Below are 21,053 nucleotides of genomic sequence, written 5' to 3' on the forward strand. Positions count from 1 at the left end.
CAAGGTGGGAATAATTTGCTTCCCCAGAGTCCTTGCGGAGTGCGAGCTACCCCTGCCAGATGTCATAGTATGCACCCATGCACATCATGAAGTAAGAGCAGGCAGAGCAGACACCCAGGTGAGCCAATCAACACACAGAACAGACCAATCACCAGACAGAACACCGGAGGGGGGCTTCCAACTATAAAACACACGAGGCATCAGCACTCCGCAACTTTCCCGCTGGTGACGACTGTGGTGACAGTCAGGGTGTACAAATCACACAACACCTTCTACACGTGGATCAGAGCTAGCCTGGTCTAGATAATTAGTGATCGTTCACCTGGAGTAGTAGAGAGTCAACCCACAGGCAGCTGTGTGCTTCATTCCTGATGTTCAATAAACCTTATTGAACCAACGCCCACGTTTGGTCTGTGCTTTATCATTTTACTGCATCGTGTCGCAGTCCGTGTTACCCCAGGGGGAATAACATGACACCGACCACCCCCCACCCCCAGCTCGGGGTGAGGGGATCTCCATTGAACTCTGTATAAAGGGTGTTGCTCGTTTTACTGGAGTGTGATTAACACGCCTCCGTTTAAAGGCCGTGTGCTTAACACTACTATGGCTCTGTATGTGTAATTATGCTCGGAGTCGCCAGGTGCCGTATTGAGACACCGCCACAAGTATATCAAGGTCAGGTTCAAAGTAATAAATCCGTACACCGATTAGTAAGTCCAAACAATTGGTGTTTATTATAACAAATATAATAAATACACATGCATACGCTAAAGAGACTAACTTACTTCTAATACTAAACAACTAAATACTTATCTAGACAGGAACAGGCAAGGTCAGGGAACAAGGCCTTCATCCCGTTCTTGGTCTGCAACTTTCTGATTCGCAAAGTTGTCAAGGCTAGCAAGGTCTGGATCACGTAGCGATCATTGTGTTGGCATTTACAGTTCGGTGGCTGATGCTCAACGGCCGGTGATGAAACTGGAGTCAGGATGCGATGTAACAGGTCTGGGCCGGAGCAAAAAACAGACCGAACCATGTTAGGGGCAGCAGGGTAGCATGGTGGTTAGCATAAATGCTTCACAGCTCCAGGGTCCCAGGTTCGATTCCCGGCTGGGTCACTGTCTGTGTGGAGTCTACACGTCCTCCCCCTGTGTGCGTGGGTTTCCTCCGGGTGCTCCGGTTTCCTCCCACAGTCCAAAGATGTGCGGGTTAGGTGGATTGGCCAGGCTAAATTGCCCGTAGTGTCCTAATAAAAAAAGTAAGGTTAAGGGGGAGTTGTTGGGTTACGGGTATAGGGTGGATACGTGGGTTTGAGTAGGGTGATCATGGCTCGGCACAACATTGAGGGCCGAAGGGCCTGTTCTGTGCTGTACTGTTCTATGTTCTATGTTCATGTGCGGGACCTACTCTTATAGGTCCTAGGAGTCCGTGCCCCTTGGGGCGGTTCTTTCACCTTCCAGGTATCGATTGGGTCTCTCCCAATCGATATCTTTCAAACTCCCCAATCTGAGGGTCGTTCCTCGATGGGTGGGGCGGTCCCTACGGCTCTTTGTGTTGGTTGCTTTGGCGCCATTCTGTCTGGGCGTCTATGGAAAAGTATCCATCGATACTTAAATGTTTCTATTGTCCGGGGTCTGGATCTGGATCACCTCATTACTATGCAGATCTGTTTCCCATTTGCACCTTTGGCTGAAACTCTGCACCTGGCCAGAAACTGGTTTCTGTACGTGCAGAATGCAAAACAGTCTTCTGCAAGCTGCTTGTTTCTCACTATGACTGTTTTTCCCTGCAGCCTTAGCAGTTCTCCATTTTGTAGCCCAGTGTCCATCTTAGGTGGCTACAAGGGTCGGCCAGCAAGGCACCATCCAGAACGGGAACGCTGTAGGGATCCACGGGACAATGTGAATGCGGTGTTGCAACTCAAACAGAGCTTCTTTATTTCACATGGTGTGGGCTCGCCGGGTCCTTAAAATAGGGCGAGTCCCCGCCATGTAAAATAAAGAAGCTCTGTTTTGTGTATGGAGCTCCACATTCCAAACCTGGAGGCTGCTGCATTTGAACATTTGGACCTGCTTCAGTATTCGAGGAGTCACGGTTGGTTAACCCATGAGGAGATATTGAGTAGAATGGGCCTACTATATGTAGAGGAGAGTAGAAGAGTGAGAGGTGCATCAATCTCCGAGATCGTTTGACGGGGTAGATGCTGAGAGGTTGATTCCCCCCCCCCCCCCCCCCCCCCCCCCCCTTGGCTGCAACATTTAGAACTAGGCCGGAGAATAAGGGGTCGGCCATTTTGGACTGAGAACAGGGGATATGTCTTCACTCAAACAGTGGATTATGAATCTTGGGAATTCTCCAGCCCAGGGAGTTTTGCAGAAGTCCAGTCCTTCGGTATATTTTAGACTGAGTGTAATGCGTGTAAGTTCGAGAAATACGGATAATTAAAACAGGCAATCAGCCAACATCTTACTAACTGGTGAAGCATGCTCAAGGGGCTGAATGGCCTAATCCTGCTGGTGCGTAGGAAGTTCTTGCGTTCTTTCTTGAAAACAAAAACTTAGAGAGTACCCAATTCTTTTTTTTTTCAATGAAGGGGCGATTTAGCGGGGCCATTCCACCTACCCCGCACATCTTTTTGGGTTTTGGGGGGGGGGTTGAGACCCACGCAGACGTGGGGAGAATGTGCAAACTCCGCACAGGCAGTGACTTTCATTAGCTTTCATTAGCTTTCACTATTTCACCAGGTGAGTGACGAGGTAGGTTACACAAACACAGCATAGACAGACCAAGTCAATGTTGCAAGACGATACTTTGAATGCGAGCCTTTGCAGACAATTAAGTCTTTACAGGTCCAGACAGTGTGACTGGAGAGAGGGATAATCACAGGTTAAAGAGGTGTGAATTGTCTCAAGCCAGGACAATGGTGAGATTTCGCAAGCCCAGGCCAGATGGTTGGGGGGGGGGGGGGGGGGGGGGAATGTAATGCGACATGTATCCAAGGCCCCGGTTAAGGCCGTACTCATGTGTCGGAAAGACTAAGGAACTGATCATCGACTTCAGGAAGCGTAGCACGTCACACACTCCCGTCTGCATCAATGGCTCTGAAATGGAGATGATCGATAGGTTTTAAGTTCCTGGGGGTCGCCATCACCAACAGTCTGTCCTGGTCCACTCACGTTGATGCAACAGTGAAGAAAGCCCAACAACGTCTCTGCTTCCAACGGAAGCTAAAGACATTTGGCATGTCTGCATCGACTCTCACAAACGTCTACAGATGTGCGATAGAGAGCATCCTATCCGGCTGCATCACAGCCTGGTATGGCAACTGCTCGGTCCAAGATCGCAAGAAACTGCAGAGTGTGGTGAACTCAGCCCAACGCATCACACAAGCTTGCCCCCCCCCCCCCACATTGATTCTGTCTACACCTCCCGCTGCCTCAGGAAGGCAGACAGCATTATCAGAGACCCCTCCCACCCAGGCATTGCCTTCTTCCAGACCCTTCCATCAGGCAGAAGGGACAGAAGTCTGAAGACCCCCCACATCCAGACATAGGAACAGCTTCTTCCCCACAGCTACCAAACTCCTCAACGACTCCCCCTCGGACTGATCTGTTCCCTGTAAGAACACTATTCACGACGCCCTATGCTGCTCTTGCTCATGTATTTGCTTTGTTTGGCCCCTAGTTCCCCACTGTAACCAATCACTGTTTGTCGATGTACCATTTGTCAATAATCTGTTGATTATTCTTTTGTCTACTATGTACGTACTGTGTACGTTCCCTCAGCCGCAGAAAAATACTTTTCACTGTACTTCGGTACATGTGACAATAAATCAAATCAAATCAAATCAAATCCTCCCCTTATTCCCCCACCCAAAGGCTCACCTTGTGAAAGCCCCTTGAGAATCTCCAAGGTTTCAATGAGATCGCCGCTCATTCCCCTAAACGCCATGGAGCATTTTGCAAAGCCTGGCATCATGGGGTGACCTCTCACCCCAGCCGAAACGGTTTTGCGTTGGGTCAACTGCTGAATCTGAAATGTTCACCTTCCCCAGTCCTTTAGCTTGTTTGGATTGGATTTGTTTATTGTCACGTGTACCGAGGTACAGTGAAAAGTATTTTTCTGCAAGCAGCTCAACAGATCATTCAGTACATGGGAAGAAAAGGGAATTAAATGGAATTCAAGAAAATACATGAGAATACATAATAGGGCAACACAAGGTATACAATGTACTACATAAGCATTGGCATCGGATGAAGCAGACACGGGTGTAGTGTTAATGAGGTCAGTCCATAAGAGGGTCATTTAGGAGTCTGGTGACAGTGGGGAAGAAGCTGTTTTTGAGTCTGTTCGTCCGTGTTCTCAGACTTCTGCATCTCCTGCGCGATGGAAGAAGTTGGAAAAGTGAGTAAGCCGGGTGGGAGGGATCCTTGATTATGCTGCCTGCTTTCCCCCGGCAGCGGGAGGTGTAGATGGAATCAATGGATGGGAGGCAGGTTCGTGTGATGGACTGGGCGGTATTCACGACTCTCTGAAGTTCCTTGCGGTCCTGGGCCGAGCAGTTGCCATACCAGGCTGTGATGCAGCCCGATAGGATGCTCTCTATAGTGCATCTGTAAAAGTTGGTAAGGGTTAATGTGGACATGCCGAATTTCCTTAGTTTCCTGAGGAAGTAAAGGTGCTGTTGTGCTTTCTTGGTGATAGCGTCGACATGAGTGGACCAGGATAGATTTTTGGTGATGTGCACCCCTAGGAATTTGAAACTGCTCACCATCTCTACCTCGGCTCCGTTGATGCTGACAGGGGTGTGCACAGTACTTTGCTTCCTGAAATCGATGACCAGCTCTTTAGTTTTGCTGGCATTAAGGGAGAGATTGTTGTCGTTGCACCACTCCACTAGGTTCTCTATCTCCCTCCTGTATTCAAACTCGTCGTTATTCGAGATCCGGCCCACTATGGTCGTATCGTCAGCAAACTTGTAGATGGAGTTGGAACCAAGTTTTGCCATGCAATCGTGTGTGTACAGGGAGTAGAGTAGGGGGCTAAGTACGCAGCCTTGCGGGGCACCGGTGTTGAGGACTATTGTGGAGGAGGTGTTGGTGTTCATTCTTACTGACTGTGGTCTGTTGGTCAGAAAGTCAAGGATCCAGTTGCAGAGTGGAGAGCCAAGTCCTAGGTTTTGGAGTTTTGATATGAGCTTGGCTGGGATTATGGTGTTGAAGGCGGAGCTGTAGTTAGTAAATAGGAGTCTGATGTAGGAGTCCTTGTTTTCGAGATGCTCTAGGGATGAGTGTAGGGCCAGGGAAATGGCGTCTGATGTGGACCGGTTGCGACGGTATGCGAATTGAAGTGGGTCAAGGCGTTCCGGGAGTATGGAGGTGATGCGCTTCATGATCAGCCTCTCGAAGCACTTCATTACAACTGACGTCAGGGCCACCGGGCGGTAGTCATTGAGGCACGTTGCCTGGTTCTTCTTTGGTACCGGTATGATGGTGGTCTTCTTGAAGCAGATGGGGACCTCGGAGTGGAGTAGGGACAGGTTAAAGATGTCTGTGAAAACCTCTGCCAGCTGGTCCGCGCAGGCTCTGAGTGCACGACCAGGGATCCCGTCCGGGCCCATCGCCTTCCGTGGGTTCACTTTCAGGAAGGCCGATCTGACTTCGGAAACTGTGATGGTGGGTATGGGTGAATTATGGGTTGCTGGGGCACTCGATAGCGGATTGTTGGTTACCTGCTCAAACCCAGCATAGAATGCATTAAGTTCATCGGGGAGGGGTGCACTGCTGCCAGAGATACTGCTCGGCTTCGCTTTGTAGCCAGTTATGTTGCTTAGTCCTTGCCACAACCGCCGAGAGTCTGTCTGTGACTCTAGTTTAGTTTGATATTCTCTCTTGGCATCTCGGATGGCTTTGCGGAGGTCGTACCTGGATTTCTTGTATAGGACAGGGTCGTCTGCCTTGAACGCCTCAGATCTGTCCTTCAGTAGGGAGTCAATCTCGCGGTTGAGCCATGGTTTCCGGTTGGGGAACGTATGTTTGCCAGACACCGAAAGCGGCAACATCTGCAACGTGCAACATTTGTCATCGTTTGGTTATCCTGCTGTGAGCAAATATAAACGCGGGGTTTATTTTGGCAGCTCAGGTGGAAATCACACAAGGTCAATGTGAGTGGAACCCTTTGAGAAGGCAAGATCCAAAATTTGAATAGCGGGAAGGGAGCTGATCATATTCCCCATTGTTGTCCTGCCATACGGGGAGGCTTAGATACGTAGAAACTAGGAGCAGAAGGAGGCCATTCGGCCCTTTGAGCTCCACCATTCATTATGATCATGGCTGATTGCCCAACTCAGTAACCTGTTCCCGCCTTCCCCCCATATCCTCTTCGCCCCAAGTGCGATCTCTAACTGTTTCTTGAAAACATGGTTTGGTTTCAACTACTTCCTGTGGTAATGAATTCCACAGGCCGCCCACTCTCTGGGTGAAGAAATGTCTCCTCATCTCTGTCCTAAATGGTCTACCCCGTATCCTCAGACTGTGCCCCCTGGTTCTGGACACCCCCCCCCCCCCCCCCCCCCCCCCCCACCATCGGGAACATCCTTCCTGCATCTACCCTGTCCAGCCCTGTTCGAATTTTATAGGTTTCTATGAGATCCCCTCTCCCCCTCATTCTTCAGAACTCCAGTGAATACAATCCAAACCGATTCCTCGTACGTCAGTCCCACCATCCCAGGAATCAGTCTGGTAAACCTTCGCTGCCCTCCCTCGAGAGGAAGAACATCCTTCCTCAGAGAAGGAGATCAAAACTGCCCCCAATACTCCAGGTGTGGGCTCACCAAGACCCTGTATAATTGCAGCAACACTTCTCTGCTTCTGTACTCGAAACTCTCGCAATGATGGCCAACATACCATTAGCCTTCTTTACCGCCTGCTGCAGCTGCACGCTTACCCTCAGTGACTGGAGTACGAGGACACCCAGGTCTCGTTGCACATTCCCCTCTCTCAATCCATAGCCATGCAGTTAATAATCTGCCTTCCTGTTTTTGATACCAAAGTGGATAACCTCACATTTAATCATGTTTTACTGCCTCTGCCCACTCTCTCAACTTGGCCAAATGGCACAGAGGCATTTCGGCCTCCTCCTCACAGCTCTCTCTCTGGCATCCAGTGCCCCGCATGAACCAACTCAATCCCTGAAGGCTCCATTTATAGAGCGGCATCCATGATCATGGCAGCCAATGAAGCACGCCGTCGATGTAATCCGCGCACAGCAAGATCCCACAGACATTGATGATGTGATAATAGCTGGATAATCTGCTCTTGCGACGTTGACCAGGCCACGGCCATCTGCACACAACCTCCCCTCCCACCAACGCGCACAGATTGCCCCCCAGGCATTCCGTTTCACCAGTCACTTTAATTGGCCATTTTCCGTTCGACCGTCACGAACGTCCATACAACAACAACTTACATTGATGTGGCGCAATTGAGGGAAGCATCCCGAGCTGCTTCCCCGTGGCGTAATGCTGCTGTCATTGGCCTTAATAGTCCAGAGGGCCAGGTTATTGCTCCGAGACCTGGGTTCAAATCCCACTTCCCCCGCCCACAGCGGAGGGTGAGATCTGAATTCAGTTCAGAATCTGGCATTGAAGGCCAAATCCACAAATCAATTGGCGCGAAAACCCCTCCTGGTTCACTGACGTCCCTTCCGAAGAGGAAATCAGCTGACCTTAGCTGGCCTGGCCTAAATCAGCCCGAGGGGGAAATGAGGCCTGAGGCCTAATCCAGCCAGCCACATGCCACATCTTGTGAAGGAATTTGAAAAGCAAAAAGAAGTGCGATGAAACGGATTTTGGCACTGTGACACCGGGACACCTGACCAAATGCTGGGTCAATGGCTCTCTTACTGGAGAGAGGCAGAGAGGGCCGAGGGAGTGAATTCCAGATCACAGGGTCCCGGATAGCTGAAGGCACCACTCCCTCCCCTTCAATGTAATTCAGCGAGCTCAGGGATTGAAGAAGGGGGGGGAGCGGGGGGCAGGCCGTGCAGAGGGGGAGCGTGGGGGGGGGGGGCAGGCTGTTCTGTGAGTCGACAAACGGGCAGCAGGTCACTTAAGAGTTCGAGAAGAATCTAAATCACACGCCGTGAAGGAATTCCGCAATCGTTACGGCGGGTTTATCGACCAACTGGTCTCCGAGCCAGCGCCCATTCTCCACGTGAGACTTTCCCCCAACCGTACCTCATTCCTTCCTCAGGACGGCATGGCGGCACAGTGGTTAGCATTGCTACCTCACAGCGGCGAGGACCCGGGTTCGATCCCGGCCCCAGGTCACCACCCGTGTGGAGTTTGCACATTCTCCCCGTGTCCGCGTGGGTCTCACCCCCCACAACCCAAAAAAGATGTGCTGGTTAGGTGGATTGGCCGCGCTAAATTGCCCCTTAATTGGAAAAAGAGAATTGGGTGCTCTAAATTTTAAAAGAAACCTTGGGCGAAATTCTCCGACCCTGCGGTGAAAATCCCGCCCCCGCCGTGGCCGGAATTCTCCGCCACCCGGGAATAGGCGGGGGCGGGAATCGCGCCGCGCCGATCGGCGTGCCCTCCGCGGCGATCGGCGGGCCCCCTGCGGTGATTCTCCGGCCCGCGATGGGCCGAAGTCCCGCCGCTGAGAGGCCAATCCCGCCGCCGTGGTTTCAACCACCTCTGGTGGCAACGAGATCGGCTGCGCGAGCGGGCCCCCGGGGTCCTGGGAGGGGGGGGGGGCGCGCGGGGCGATCGAACCCCACGGTGGCCAGGCCCACGATCGGGGCCCTCCGATCGGCGGGCGGGCCTGTGCCGTGGGGGCACTCTTTTTCTACCGCCGCCGCCACGGCCTCCACCATGGCGGAGGCGGAAGAGACCCCTGCACCGCGCATGCTCCGGTGGTGATGTCAGCAGCAGCTGACGCACCGGCGCATGCGCGGACCGGCGAAGGCCTTTCGGCCAGCCCCGACGTCGGGCGGCGGGCGTCAATGGCCGTTGCCGCCGGTTTTGGCAGCAGTCGGCGTGGCACCAACCACTCCGGCACGGGCCTAGCTCCCAAAGGTGCGGAGAATTCCGCGCCATCGGGGAGGCCCGACGCCGGAATGGTTGGCGCCACTGCGCTACGCCGGGACCCCCTGCCCCGCCGGGTAGGGGAGAATCCCGGCCCTTGTTCCTTCCAACCATACCTCAATTCAGATTGAATATAAATACAACTTATTGTTCACGATCGCAGGCAGCACACCTTCAGGCAATCTTGTCATCAGTAAATTTATCAGGACATGGAGCTGATAATGTAGTGTCAATATCACAAGGCCCCACTTAATCGAGATCAGCAAGATTAAAATTATAAGGACCGAAAAGGAGGCCACACCGAGCCGAACAGGAATACGTCAAAGGAATACGTTTTTAAAAAATAAATTTAGAGTATCCAGTTATTTTTTTTCCAATTCAGGGGCAATTTAGCATGGCCAATCCACCTACCCCGCACATCTTTGGGTTGTGGGGGTGCGACCCACGCAGACACGGGGAGAAAGTGCGAACTCCACACGGGCAGTGAGCCAGGGCCGGGATCAGACCCGTGTCCTCGGCGCCGTGAGGCAGCAGTGCTAACCACTGCGCAACCGTGCCGCCCAGGAAAAAAAGGGTTGACTGCAGCAGAATACGAGTACAGAGCAGTTACTCTACTCCAGGAGCCTGCTCCTAGTTCAAGGCTCTCTGGTTGTAAACAGGATGTCGAAGGGGGGTGAGGGCGTCTCGCCCGTTCCATGTTGGGAATATCAATCCACCTGTCTCATAAGTGTCCCATGACCTGCTTAGCCCCCGGGTTCTGACAATTAGAATTGATAGTGAGCCACTGAAGGAGATATTGGGACAGGTGACCCAAATCTTGGCACGATTTCAAGAAGGTCAGAGTTCGGAGGTTGAGTCATCCAACTTGCCCAAAACTGCCATCCAATGGGATCATGGCTGACGTACTGCCTTACCCCATCCATCCCCCTTCACCTCACTGCAGCCCTCAATAACCCTGAATCGCCTCTGAGGTTTAAAATTACAAAACTGACCTTCTGCGGAGGTCCAAATGTCCGCCTGTCTCTGTGCGCGGAGGCATTCCCTCACTTCACACCCGGAAATGGCTAACTCTAATTCTTGGGCCCCCTAGTCCTCTTTGAGGGGGGAGAGCTGACTGGTGGCGATGTCGTGTGAGAGTACCCTTTAAGAAATGAGTGTTTAAGAAACGTAAGAACAAAGAAAATTACAGCACAGAAACAGGCCCTTCGGCCCTCCCAGCCTGCGCCGATCCAGATCCTTTATCTAAACCTTATCTGTGTACCTTTAAGAAATGGAGCTGCTCATGTTGCTGGAGTGATGTCAGAGCGTGGGTGGAGCCGAGCTCTACTCCTGCTTTTTAGTTTCCGTTTGAGGAAAGCTTGGGTGTGTCTGTGTTTTTCAGTGAGCTGCACCTGAAGTTAAACGCGAGCTGCACTGCTGTGATCTCTGCCATCCAAAGACTATTTATGGACCATTTGGCGAACTCAGAATTGTAAAAAGGTCTCAGTATTAAATGTAAACCTAATGTGCTCCAGTTTGAATGTTTGTTAAGTCTTTTGGGTGTGAAAGGACAGAATACAGGTTATTTAGTGTTGTATTCTTTGGGGGGTGTATTTGATTTACTGGTTGCTAAGGTACTGTTTGTTTTAAAAAGGTTAACTTGAGATCATGGAATAAACATTGTTTTGTTGTAAAAACCACTGGTCCATTTTCTGCTGTACCACACCTGTAGAGTGGGCCGTGTGCTCCCCATACCGCAATCTATTAAAAGTTGTGGGTCAGGTGAACTCCATGATACACTTTGGGGTTCTCTAAACCCTGGCCCAGAACAGGGATTTAACCTAAGGGTCGCCGCACCTCAGGCGAGATTGAGAAGGCCTGGCGTGGGGGCGGGCGGGCGGGGGGTTGGTGGGGGGGGCTTCATGAATAACCTCAGCCGGTACGGGAATTGAACCTGCGCTGTTGGCGTCACTCCACATCGCGAACCAACCATCCAGCCTATTGAGCTAAACCAGCCCCCATGCACTGAAAGCGTCCATCGAGTGACACCCCCCCCCCCCCCCCCGATACAGAGGAGATAGGAGCAGGAGGAGGCCATTTGGCCCTTGGAGTCTGCTCTGCCATTCATCACGATCATGGCTGATTGGGTGGCCAGTGGGCCATGGATTGGGGGGGGGGGGGGGGCTTGGGCCAGCATGTTTTGCCCGGGTGAACTCATTCGACCGTTTCGGGGGGGGGGGGGGGCAGTTAAGAGTTAACCACATCGCTGTGTGGGTCTGGAGTCACATGTAGGCCAGACCGGGTAAGGACGGCAGATTTCTGTCCCTGAAGGAAGAGACAGGTGGGTTTTTACAACAATCGAGAAACTGTTTCCTTGGCGACCCTTAGGCTTTTAACTCCAGCTTTTTCCATTTTCAAACTTTGTTATGGGCCAGGGATTAGAGAACCCCAAAGTGTATCATAGAGTTCACCTGACCCCCCAACTTTTGATAGATTGTGGTATGGGGAGCACACGGCCCACTCTACAGGTGTGGTACAGCAGAAATGGAAAAGTATTTTTGAAAGAAAAACAATGTTTATTCCATGAACTCAAGTTAACCTTTTTAAAACAAACATCTTAGCAACCATTAATTCAAATACAACCCCCAAAGAATAAAACACTAAGTAAACCTTTAAGCTTTCCTTTTTAACATCCATACGACTTGAAAATAAAACCTTTATCAGAAGCACATCAGGTTACAGTCACTACTGAAAACATTTATAATTCTGAATTCACCAAATCATCAAGAGATAGTCTTTTGATGGCAGAGAGAGCAGCAGCACACCTGCTCTGTCTGGCTTCAGCTCCAACACTGAAAACAAAACTAAAACAAACCCTGCAGCCTGCTCAAAAATGAAGGTAAAAAGCTGACAGACAGCCTAGCTCCACCCACTCTCTGACATCACTGCAGTAGTAAACACCCATTTCTTAAAGGTACTCGCACTAGAGATATTTATATACACACCCATTTATAAACATCCAGTTCTTAAAGGTACACTCACATGACACCTCCATCTTGAAGTTGATGGGTTTTTTTTCTTTTCCCCTTTTCACTATGCTTTAAGAAATGCACACAGTAAATATACTTCTTCGTTTCAAAAAACACACGCAATCAGGTATAATAATATACTGGGCTAAATCGCTGGCTTTGAAAGCAGACCAAGACAGGCCAGCAGCACGGTTCAATTCCCGTGACAACCGCCTCCCCAATTATTATGGTGTGAAGCATCATTTGTGCTTTTAAGCTCCAGCCCTGTCATTCTGCAGCAGGTTGCACAGGTAATTAATGTCAATCTAGCAGGTTTGCAAAAATAACGGTGGTTTGAGAGCATCATACATTTTTTTTTTTTGCGCAGAATGACAAATCTGAAGATTGGTGATTCACCCTCTTTAAATCCTGTGAATCTGCTGACAGGTTTGCAAATTAATAACAGTGCGTCTTTCGTACATACAGGGTGTGAGTGTCGCCAGCTCGGCCAGTATTTGTTGCCCGTCCCTAATTGCCCCTTCAGAAGGTGGTGGGTGAGCCGCCACCTTGAGCCGCTGCAGTCCATGAGATGTAGGTACACCCACTGTGCTGTTAGGGAGGACGTTCCAGGATTTTGCCCCCAGCGACAGTGAAGGAACGGCCGATATATTTCCCAGTCGGGACGGTGAGTTGCTGGGAGGGGAACCTCCAGGTGGTGGGGTTCCCAGGTATCTGCTGCCCTTGTCCTTCTAGATGGTAGAGGCCGTGGGTTTGGAAGGTGCTGCCTAAGGAGCCTTGGTGAGTTGCTGCGGTGCATCTTGTAGATGGTACACACGGCTGCCACTGTGCGTCGGTGGGGGAGGGAGTGAATGTTTGTGGAAGGGGGGAGCCAATCAAGCGGGGCTGCTTTGTCCTGGATGGTGTCGAACTTCTTGAGTGTTGTTGGAGTTGCGCTCATCCAGGCAAGTGGAGAGTCTCCCATCACACTCCTGACTTGGGCCTTAAACAATATTCGTCTGTCTGTCTGTCTGTCTGTCTATCCATCTAGCTATCTATATCTATCTATCTATTCATGTATCTATCTATCACTACCTATCACTATCTATATATATCTATCTATTCATGTATCTATCTATCACTACCTATCACTATCTATATATATCTATCTATTATCTATCTATCTATCCATCTATCACTATATATCTGTCCATCTATCTCTATCTATTTATCTATCTATCTATCTATATATCTATCACTATCTATCACTATCTATCTGTCCTTCTATCACTATCTATATCTATCTATCTATCTATATATCTATCACTATCTATCTACATCTATCTATCACTATCTATCTATCTATCCATGTATCTATCTATCACTATCTGAAATGAAATGAAATGAAATGAAAATCGCTTATTGTCACGAGTAGGCTTCAAATGAAGTTACCGTGAAAAGCCCCTAGTCGCCACATTCCGGCGACTGTTCGGGGAGGCTGTTACTATCACTATCTATCTATTATCTATCTATCCATCTATTACTATCTATCTATCTATCTATCTATCTGTCTATCTATCTGTCTGTCTATCTATCTATCTATCTATATATCTGCCCTAATCGTCTTGCTTTACATCTGTTTATCCCTGTTTCACTTTATTTTTATTTATCTCTATCACTTTCTCTTTCTCTGTATCTGTTACTCTTCCCATTTCCCCCAGTTTATCTTCGATTCCAATCACCGGAGGTGATGGAGGGGTTTGGGGAGTCAGGAGGGGTGGGCAGTGGCCTGACACATTTTTTCCAGATGTGTCAAACGGGGATATGTTCTGTATAGAGAGGACGCGCCTGAATACTTAATCATTCCTTTATTTATGATCACTATTTATTTTGATCCAGCCCCAATATAACGGCTCAATAATTTGCGCAAGGCTGCCTTTGTGAGATATATTTCATTGAAACGGGTGCTTCAGCCCATCGGTGCCGTGCTATCAGCTGTGTGGCTCCGTGGTTAATGTACTCACCTCTGAATCTGAAGGTGATAGGCGCCCGAGCACGTGACCTGGCTTGGCGTCATGAGTGCTACACTCCTGGTTGCCCATCCGCCTCTTTGATCGGACGCCTCCCTCATCAGCTCCCTTCGTGTGTGGGATCTCGCTGTGCCACCGTGTGGCCGCGCTTCGGCGAGTGGGCGGGGAAAGGGGGCCAGTGCGCCCAGGAATCCCAAAGCACCTGGAAGTCAAGATTTCTAATTTTCAGCCCGTCGTGTTCTCCTCTCTGACCGTCGCTCCCTCTGTCGGGATTCAATTTAAAGTCGTGTTTCTCCAGTCATTTATATTCATGCCTGCACACTCGCCTGGCCATGTGGTCGTTTGTGTTGGCAAGGTGATGTTTCTGTTTAAAAGCAAATTACTGCGGATGCTGGAATATGAAACCAAAAGAGAACATGCTGCAAAATTTCAGCAGGTCCGGCAGCATCTGTAAGGAGAGAAAAGAGCTGACGTTTCTGTGGTGATAACCACTGTAGTGATGTGTACTTGCAGTAGGGGGATGTATGGCTGTACCTGTAATACAGGTAAGCCCCTGCCGGCTAGCTCCGCCCACAGGGAGCTTGTGTATAAATATGCGTGTGAGTCACTCAGACCCTAGTCTACAGTTGCAGCCGGAGGAACAGCATCTCACAGCAATAAAGCCTCGATTGTACATGTCTCTCGTCTTCGACTGCAATTGTTAGCGCCACAATTTATTGCCGTGCGATTTTCCGTCCACCATGGATTACAGAATCAAGCCTGACCGTCTGCAGCTGGATCCGCAGTCGCCTCACGCCAGGAAAGACTTCGTTCACTGGCTGGCAGTCTTCGAGGCCTACATCTCTTCAGCGGACCCTCCCCTGATGGAGTCTCGTCTTTGAGTGCCATTGTTAGCGCCACAGTTTTGAGTCCAGATGACCCTTTGTCAGAGCTCCATTTTTGACAAAGCTCTGCAGCACTTGCTGAACAATCCCGGGTGCGCTGGGCAATCGGGGGGTGGTGGGGGGGGGGGGGGGGGCTGCTGATAGCTACACTAACAACCAATTTTTCTTTTTAATTTTTTCAATTAAGGGGCAATTTAGCGCGGCCAATCCAGGGGCTGGTTTAGCACACTGGGCTAAATCGCTGGCTTTGAAAGCAGACCAAGGCAGGCCAGCAGCACGGTTCAATTCCTGTAACAGCCTCCCCGAACAGGCGCTGAAATGTGGCGACTAGGGGCTTTTCACAGTAACTTCGTTTGAAGCCTACTCGTGACAATAAGCCATTTTCATTTCATTTTGTTTTTCATTCACTGACCCTGCACATCTTTTGGGGCGGGGGGGGGGGGGGGGTGAGACTCCACGCAGACACGGGGAGAATGTGCAAACTCCACACAGACTGTGACCCGGGGCCGGGATCGAACTGGGGTCCTGGGCGCCGTGAGGCGGCAGTGCTAAGCACTGAGCCACCGTGTGTGGAGTCTGCATGTGAAATGAAAAATGAAATGAAAATGGCTTATTGTCACGAGTAGGCTTCAAATGAAGTTACTGTGAAAAGCCCCTAGTCGCCACATTCCAGCGCCTGTTCGGGGAGGCTGTTACGGGAATCGAACCGTGCTGCTGGCTTACCTTGGTCTTTCAAAGCCAGCGATTTAGCCCAGTGAGCTAAACAGCCCTCCCACATCCTCCCGTGTCTGCGTGGGTGTCGTCCGGGTGCTCCGGTTTCCTCCCACGGTCCGGGGATGTGCCGGTTAGGGTGGATTGGCCGTGCTAAATTGCCCCTTAGTGTCCAAAAAGGTTAGGTGGGGTGACTGTGTTTTGAGGCTAGGGTGGAGGTGTGGGCTCAAGTAGAGATCTCTTTCCAAGACCAGGTGCAGACTCGATGGGCCGAATGGCCTCCTTCCGCCCTGTAAATTCTGTGAAAGCTACTCCCCCGAGTGAACGCCGGCCGTCTCTGAGCTTTGTACCGGAATTCCTCGGAGGTTCCGCTCCTTTCAGCGGGCGACGCTTATCTCCAAGGGATTCTGGGAAAACCACATCCACGGCTGCATGGGTTCAGCCTGGCCTAGTACATCCTAAACATCCTGTCGCGAGTGGTCCATTCAAATATTAGCAAGAGCAATGACTGGGTTAAATCGGTCTCCGTAGCTGGGTGAAGGATATAGAAGAAGGGGGTTGACGAACACTGAGATTATCGAGGTTTTATGCGTCACATTAGCCGACATGGTGGTACCCAGGGAACTTAACAGTCGCGAAGAGTTTGTTTAATTTCTTCCACGGGGCGTGGGCATCACTGGGCGAAGCCAGCATTTGTTGCCCATCCCTAATTGCCCTCGAACTGAGTGGCTTGCTTGACCACTTCAGAGGGGCAGTTAAGAGTCGACCTCATCGCTGTGTCACATGTAGGCCAGACCAGTTAAGGACGGCAGATTTCCTTCCCGACAGGTTTTTTTCACGAGCGTCGATAGTAGTTTCATTGTCGCTGTGATTGAGACCAGCTTTTACTTTACCGGATTTAACTCCAGTGGCCGCGGTGATGGGATTGAAAGAAGGCCAGTCGGCCCATCAGGTCTGTGCTAACCCTCTCTGAAAGACCACCTTATCTAGTCCCACTCCCCCGCCCAAAGCCTGTCACCCCCCACCCAACCTGCACATCTTTGGACACTAAGGGCAATTTAGCACGGCCAATCCACCCCTAACCTGCACATCTTTGGACTGTGGGAGGAAACCGGAGCACCCGGAGGAAACCCACGCAGACAATTAGGGGCTGGTTAGCTCACCGAGCTAAATCGCTGGCTTTTAAAGCAGACCAAGCAGGCCAGCAGCACGGTTCGATTCCCGTACCAGCCTCCCCGGACAGGCGCCGGAATGTGGCGACTAGGGGCTTTTCACAGTAACTTCATTGAAGCCTACTCGTGACAATAAGCGATTTTCATTTTCATTTCAGACACGGGGGGGAGAACGTGCAGACTCCGCACAGACAGTGACCCAAGCCGGAATCGAACCCGGCTCCCTGAAGCTGTGAGGCAGCCGAGCTGACCCACGGTGCCACCGTGTCGCCCACGACGCTTCACGGAGATGACGCTTCCACCCAGGGCGGAGTGGGAATTCTGCTACACTTTGATATTCCTGCTAAAACAGTAGCATCGTAGCATAGGAAATGGGAGTAAGAGGAGGCCGTTCGGCCCTTCGAGCCTGCCATTCGGCCGCTCACTCAGTCCACTTTCCTGCCTTCTCTCCGGAACATTCCACGACTGATTAAAAACCTCTCAATTTCGGCCGTGAAAATGTCCACAGACTCGGCCACCACAGCTTCCCGAGGTAAAGCATTCCAAAGATTCACCATTCTTTGAGAGAAGAAATTCTTCCTCAGCTCGTCTTAAATGAGCTCCCCTTATTCTGAGATGATTCGCTCTGGTTCATGTCTTACTAATACTGAATAAGATACAGCTACCTCGCATATAGGGCCTCACGGTAGCATGGTGGTTAGCATCAATGCTTCACAGCTCCAGGGTCCCAGGTTCGATTCCCGGCTGGGTCACTGTCTGTGCGGAGTCTGCATGTCCTCCCCGTGTGTGCGTGGGTTTCCTCCGGGTGCTCCGGTTTCCTCCCACAGTCCAAAGATGTGCGGGTTAGGTGGATTGGCCATGCTAAATTGCCCGTAGTGTAAGGTTAATGGGGGGATTGTTGGGTTACGGGTATACGGGTTGCGTGGGTTTAAGTAGGGTGATCATTGCTCGGCACAACATCAAGGGCCTGGCCTGTTCTGTGCTGTACTGTTCTATGTTCTATATAGGGTTTGTGGTGATATGCATGTGCACTTCAATGTATCTAGTTATCGATCAATATATACAGTCATCTGTACCACGTCCGACCAGCAGGTGGCGATAGAGATCCGCCATGTGACTTGAGAGATTCGGCAGTTGGTAGTCAGTCGTACTAGAGGACATTCGCACTAGACATAGCTCCAGGAGAATTAACTGAATTCGATTATTCGTTACTGTTTGATTCATAGTTTGTTCGTTACCTTTCCACGTGTTCCTCTTGTTATTGAATTCTCTTACTAGTCAAAGAACTAGATGTTCTGTGTTGGTCTTTACTACGGCCATAACACAGAACATAATAGGTTGATGCTTCAAACCATTCCAGAATTTCAGCTTGAAGGGGTTAAAGTGTTAAATGACTCTGAGAACCCTGAATCCCAACGAAAACATCGACAATATTCAAGAGCCCATCTCTGACAAGAATCATCTCCCCTCAATTGATGTAAAACAACATCCTGGGGGTTACCATTGATCAGAAACTGAACTGGACCGGGCAATATCGGTAGCATTGTGGATAGCACAATCGCTTCACAGCTCCAGGGTCCCAGGTTCGATTCCGGCTTGGGTCACTGTCTGTGCGGAGTCTGCACATCCTCCCCGTGTGTGCGTGGGTTTCCTCCGGGTGCTCCGGTTTCCTCCCACAGTCCAAAGATGTGCAGGTTAGGGTGGATTGGCCGTGATAAATTGCCCTTAGTGTCCAAAATTGCCCTTAGTGTTGGGTGGGGTTACTGGGTTATGGGGATAGGGTGGAGTTGTTGACCTTGGGTAGGGTGCTCTTTCCAAGAGCCGGTGCAGACTCGATGGGCTGAATGGCCTCCTTCTGCACTGTAAATTCTATGATAATTCTATATCAATACTGTGGCTACCAGAGCAGGTCAGAGGCTGGGAATCCTGCGGAGAGTAACTCGCCTCCTGACCCCCCCAAAGCCTGTCCACCATCTACAAGGCACAAGTCAGGAGTGTGATGGGAGACTCTCCACTTGCCTGGATGAGCGCAGCTCCAACAACACTCAAGAAGCTCGACACCATCCAGGACAAAGCAGCCCCGCTTGATCGGATACTTACATTGTAATATTCATCGAGCACCTTTCACCGCCTCATCCCATCGTGAAGGGTTGGTTCAAATACTTCTGTGGCACGTGGGCATCACCGGGCAAGGCCAGCATGTGTTGCCCACCCCTAATCGAGCTGGGTGGCTGGCTTGACCGCTTCAGAGGGGCAGTTAAGCTCTCTGTCTGGAGTCACGTACGCCAGGCCTGGTAAGGATGGTGGGTCTCTTCCGGGAAAGATTTTTGAACAGCATCGATAGAAGCTTCGTTGTCGCCATTATTGAGACCAGCTCTTATTTCCAGATTTTGTATTTTTAATGTATTGAAGTTAATTCCAGGGGCTGCGATGATGGTGGGTTAGCACTGCTGCCTCACAACGCCAGGGTCCCAGGTTCGATTCCCCGCTGGGTCACTGCCTGTGCGGAGTCTGCACGTCCTCTCCCGGTGTGTGCGTGGGTTTCCTCCGGGCGCTCCGGTTTCCTCCCACAGCCCAAAGATGTGCGGGTTCGGGTGGATTGGCCAGGCTCAACACCTTCGTGTTGAAAGTTTGGGTGGGGTTACAGGAATAGTGAAGGGGGATTGGGCCTGGATCGGGGGCTCTTTCGGAGGGCCAGTGCTGACCCGATGGGCCGAAAGGCCTCATTCTGCACTGTCGGGATTGTACGTCCGTGAACATTATCCTGGGTCACGAGTCATTTCTGCTCACGCAGCTGACAAAGCATTCTGAAACAATTTCACCGTTGTTACTTGTTCCTTTTCCCTTGTTGTCGGGAGGTGTTCAAAAATGACTTCCCCCTGTTCTGTCGTCCAGCCCTAATGCGAGCGGTGACCCTTATTTCACATTCCGACCTCTGCACCCTCTTCCCCCCCACCCCCCCCCCCCCCTCCACCCCCGACCGTCCCCACCTTTAAACGTTACTCCGAGCTGTGTTGTTTGTGTGTGGCTGACTGAGGGCGACCGTCCTTGTGGGGCACAGCGACAGACTGCTCTCTAAGCCTGGTTAATCGCCGGCTTCGGAAACACATTCTGGGATTAGGAGGGGATCTGTCCGTCGGCGATTGGAATATGACAAGCGCACAGGTGGCGTGGCAGATGCGCCGGGCGGGAGAGCCGCGGGGACATTAACCGGTATGTCCGCGGGCATATTGAGGGGCACTCGCTTCGGGGTCAGGGGTCAGGGGTCGGGAGGGGGGGGGTATAGCTGGAGGCTGGATGCTTCTGCCTCGAGTGAAGTGCACGTCACGTTCGTGGCCCAGGGGGTCAACCATTCTCGTCGGGGACCTCGGAACATGAGGGCGGGATTCTCCCGTTGGCCCAGCCGCCCGGTTCCCACCGGCGCGCCGTGTACAGGGGGCGGGATTCCCCGCGCCCGCCGTTGGTGGACTGTGACTCCAGCTGCCTATTGGACCCTGAGCACTAAAGTACCCCCCCCCCTCCCCCCCTCTTATTTTCGTTTAAGATTCCACCTGGAGCTGCCAACTTTGCCCGAGCTTCTAGGTCACCTGACTTAATACCCCCTCGACGTCAGATCTTGCCTGATAGCCTTTGGCTCTGTTCAAGGCGCGATCTGAATGCGGGTTGTTGTTGTTGTAAAACACCCCCCCCCCCCCCACCCACCCACCCACCCCCCCCCCCCCTCCCCGGCTTCCCCAAAGCCCGGGGAGAGGCGGATAACTGATGCCGGGCATCGGTGCCAGCGGCGGTCGAGTGGATAAAGCGCCTCCTCGATCTGGAGCTGCGGGCGGCTTATCTCGGCCGGTGGCCGCGCTGAGGGAGTGCCGCACAGTCCGGGGGGGGGGGGGGGGGCGCCATCTTTCGGACGAGGTGTGACGGCGAGGCCTTTTCGAGGCAAAGGTCCCGTTCCAAAGAGGAGAAGGGGAGCGTCTGGGGGCTCAGGGAAGGACCCGACCTCCCAAACTGCTGACTGAGAGGTGGACCCAGCAACTCCACACTCGCACACGCCAAGACTCCAGGCCAGGGGGCGCTGTCCTGTAAAACGAGCATCGTCAGCTAAGTGTTTAAGATCAATATGCAGTGAGAACTAAGTGACTTTATGCTCTGTTTTTATTTAATATTATAATATTACATTTGCCAGTTTT

At 51.3% G+C, this 21,053-nt stretch overlaps 1 protein-coding gene across 1 annotated transcript in view; it reads right to left on the minus strand.

Moving 5' to 3' along the window:
• Positions 1 to 19,415, minus strand: part of LOC119958321 (galactose-3-O-sulfotransferase 2-like) — a 49,799-nt gene extending 30,384 nt beyond the window's left edge. The window contains 1 exon segment of the mRNA XM_038786760.1: positions 18,970 to 19,415. Within this exon segment, the coding sequence (XP_038642688.1) occupies positions 18,970 to 18,983 (14 nt within the window). The 5' untranslated portion in view covers positions 18,984 to 19,415.
• Positions 19,416 to 21,053: the final 1,638 nt, after the last annotated feature.

Source organism: Scyliorhinus canicula, chromosome 29 (assembly GCF_902713615.1).
Source record: "Scyliorhinus canicula chromosome 29, sScyCan1.1, whole genome shotgun sequence".
Taxonomy (NCBI): domain Eukaryota; kingdom Metazoa; phylum Chordata; class Chondrichthyes; order Carcharhiniformes; family Scyliorhinidae; genus Scyliorhinus; species Scyliorhinus canicula.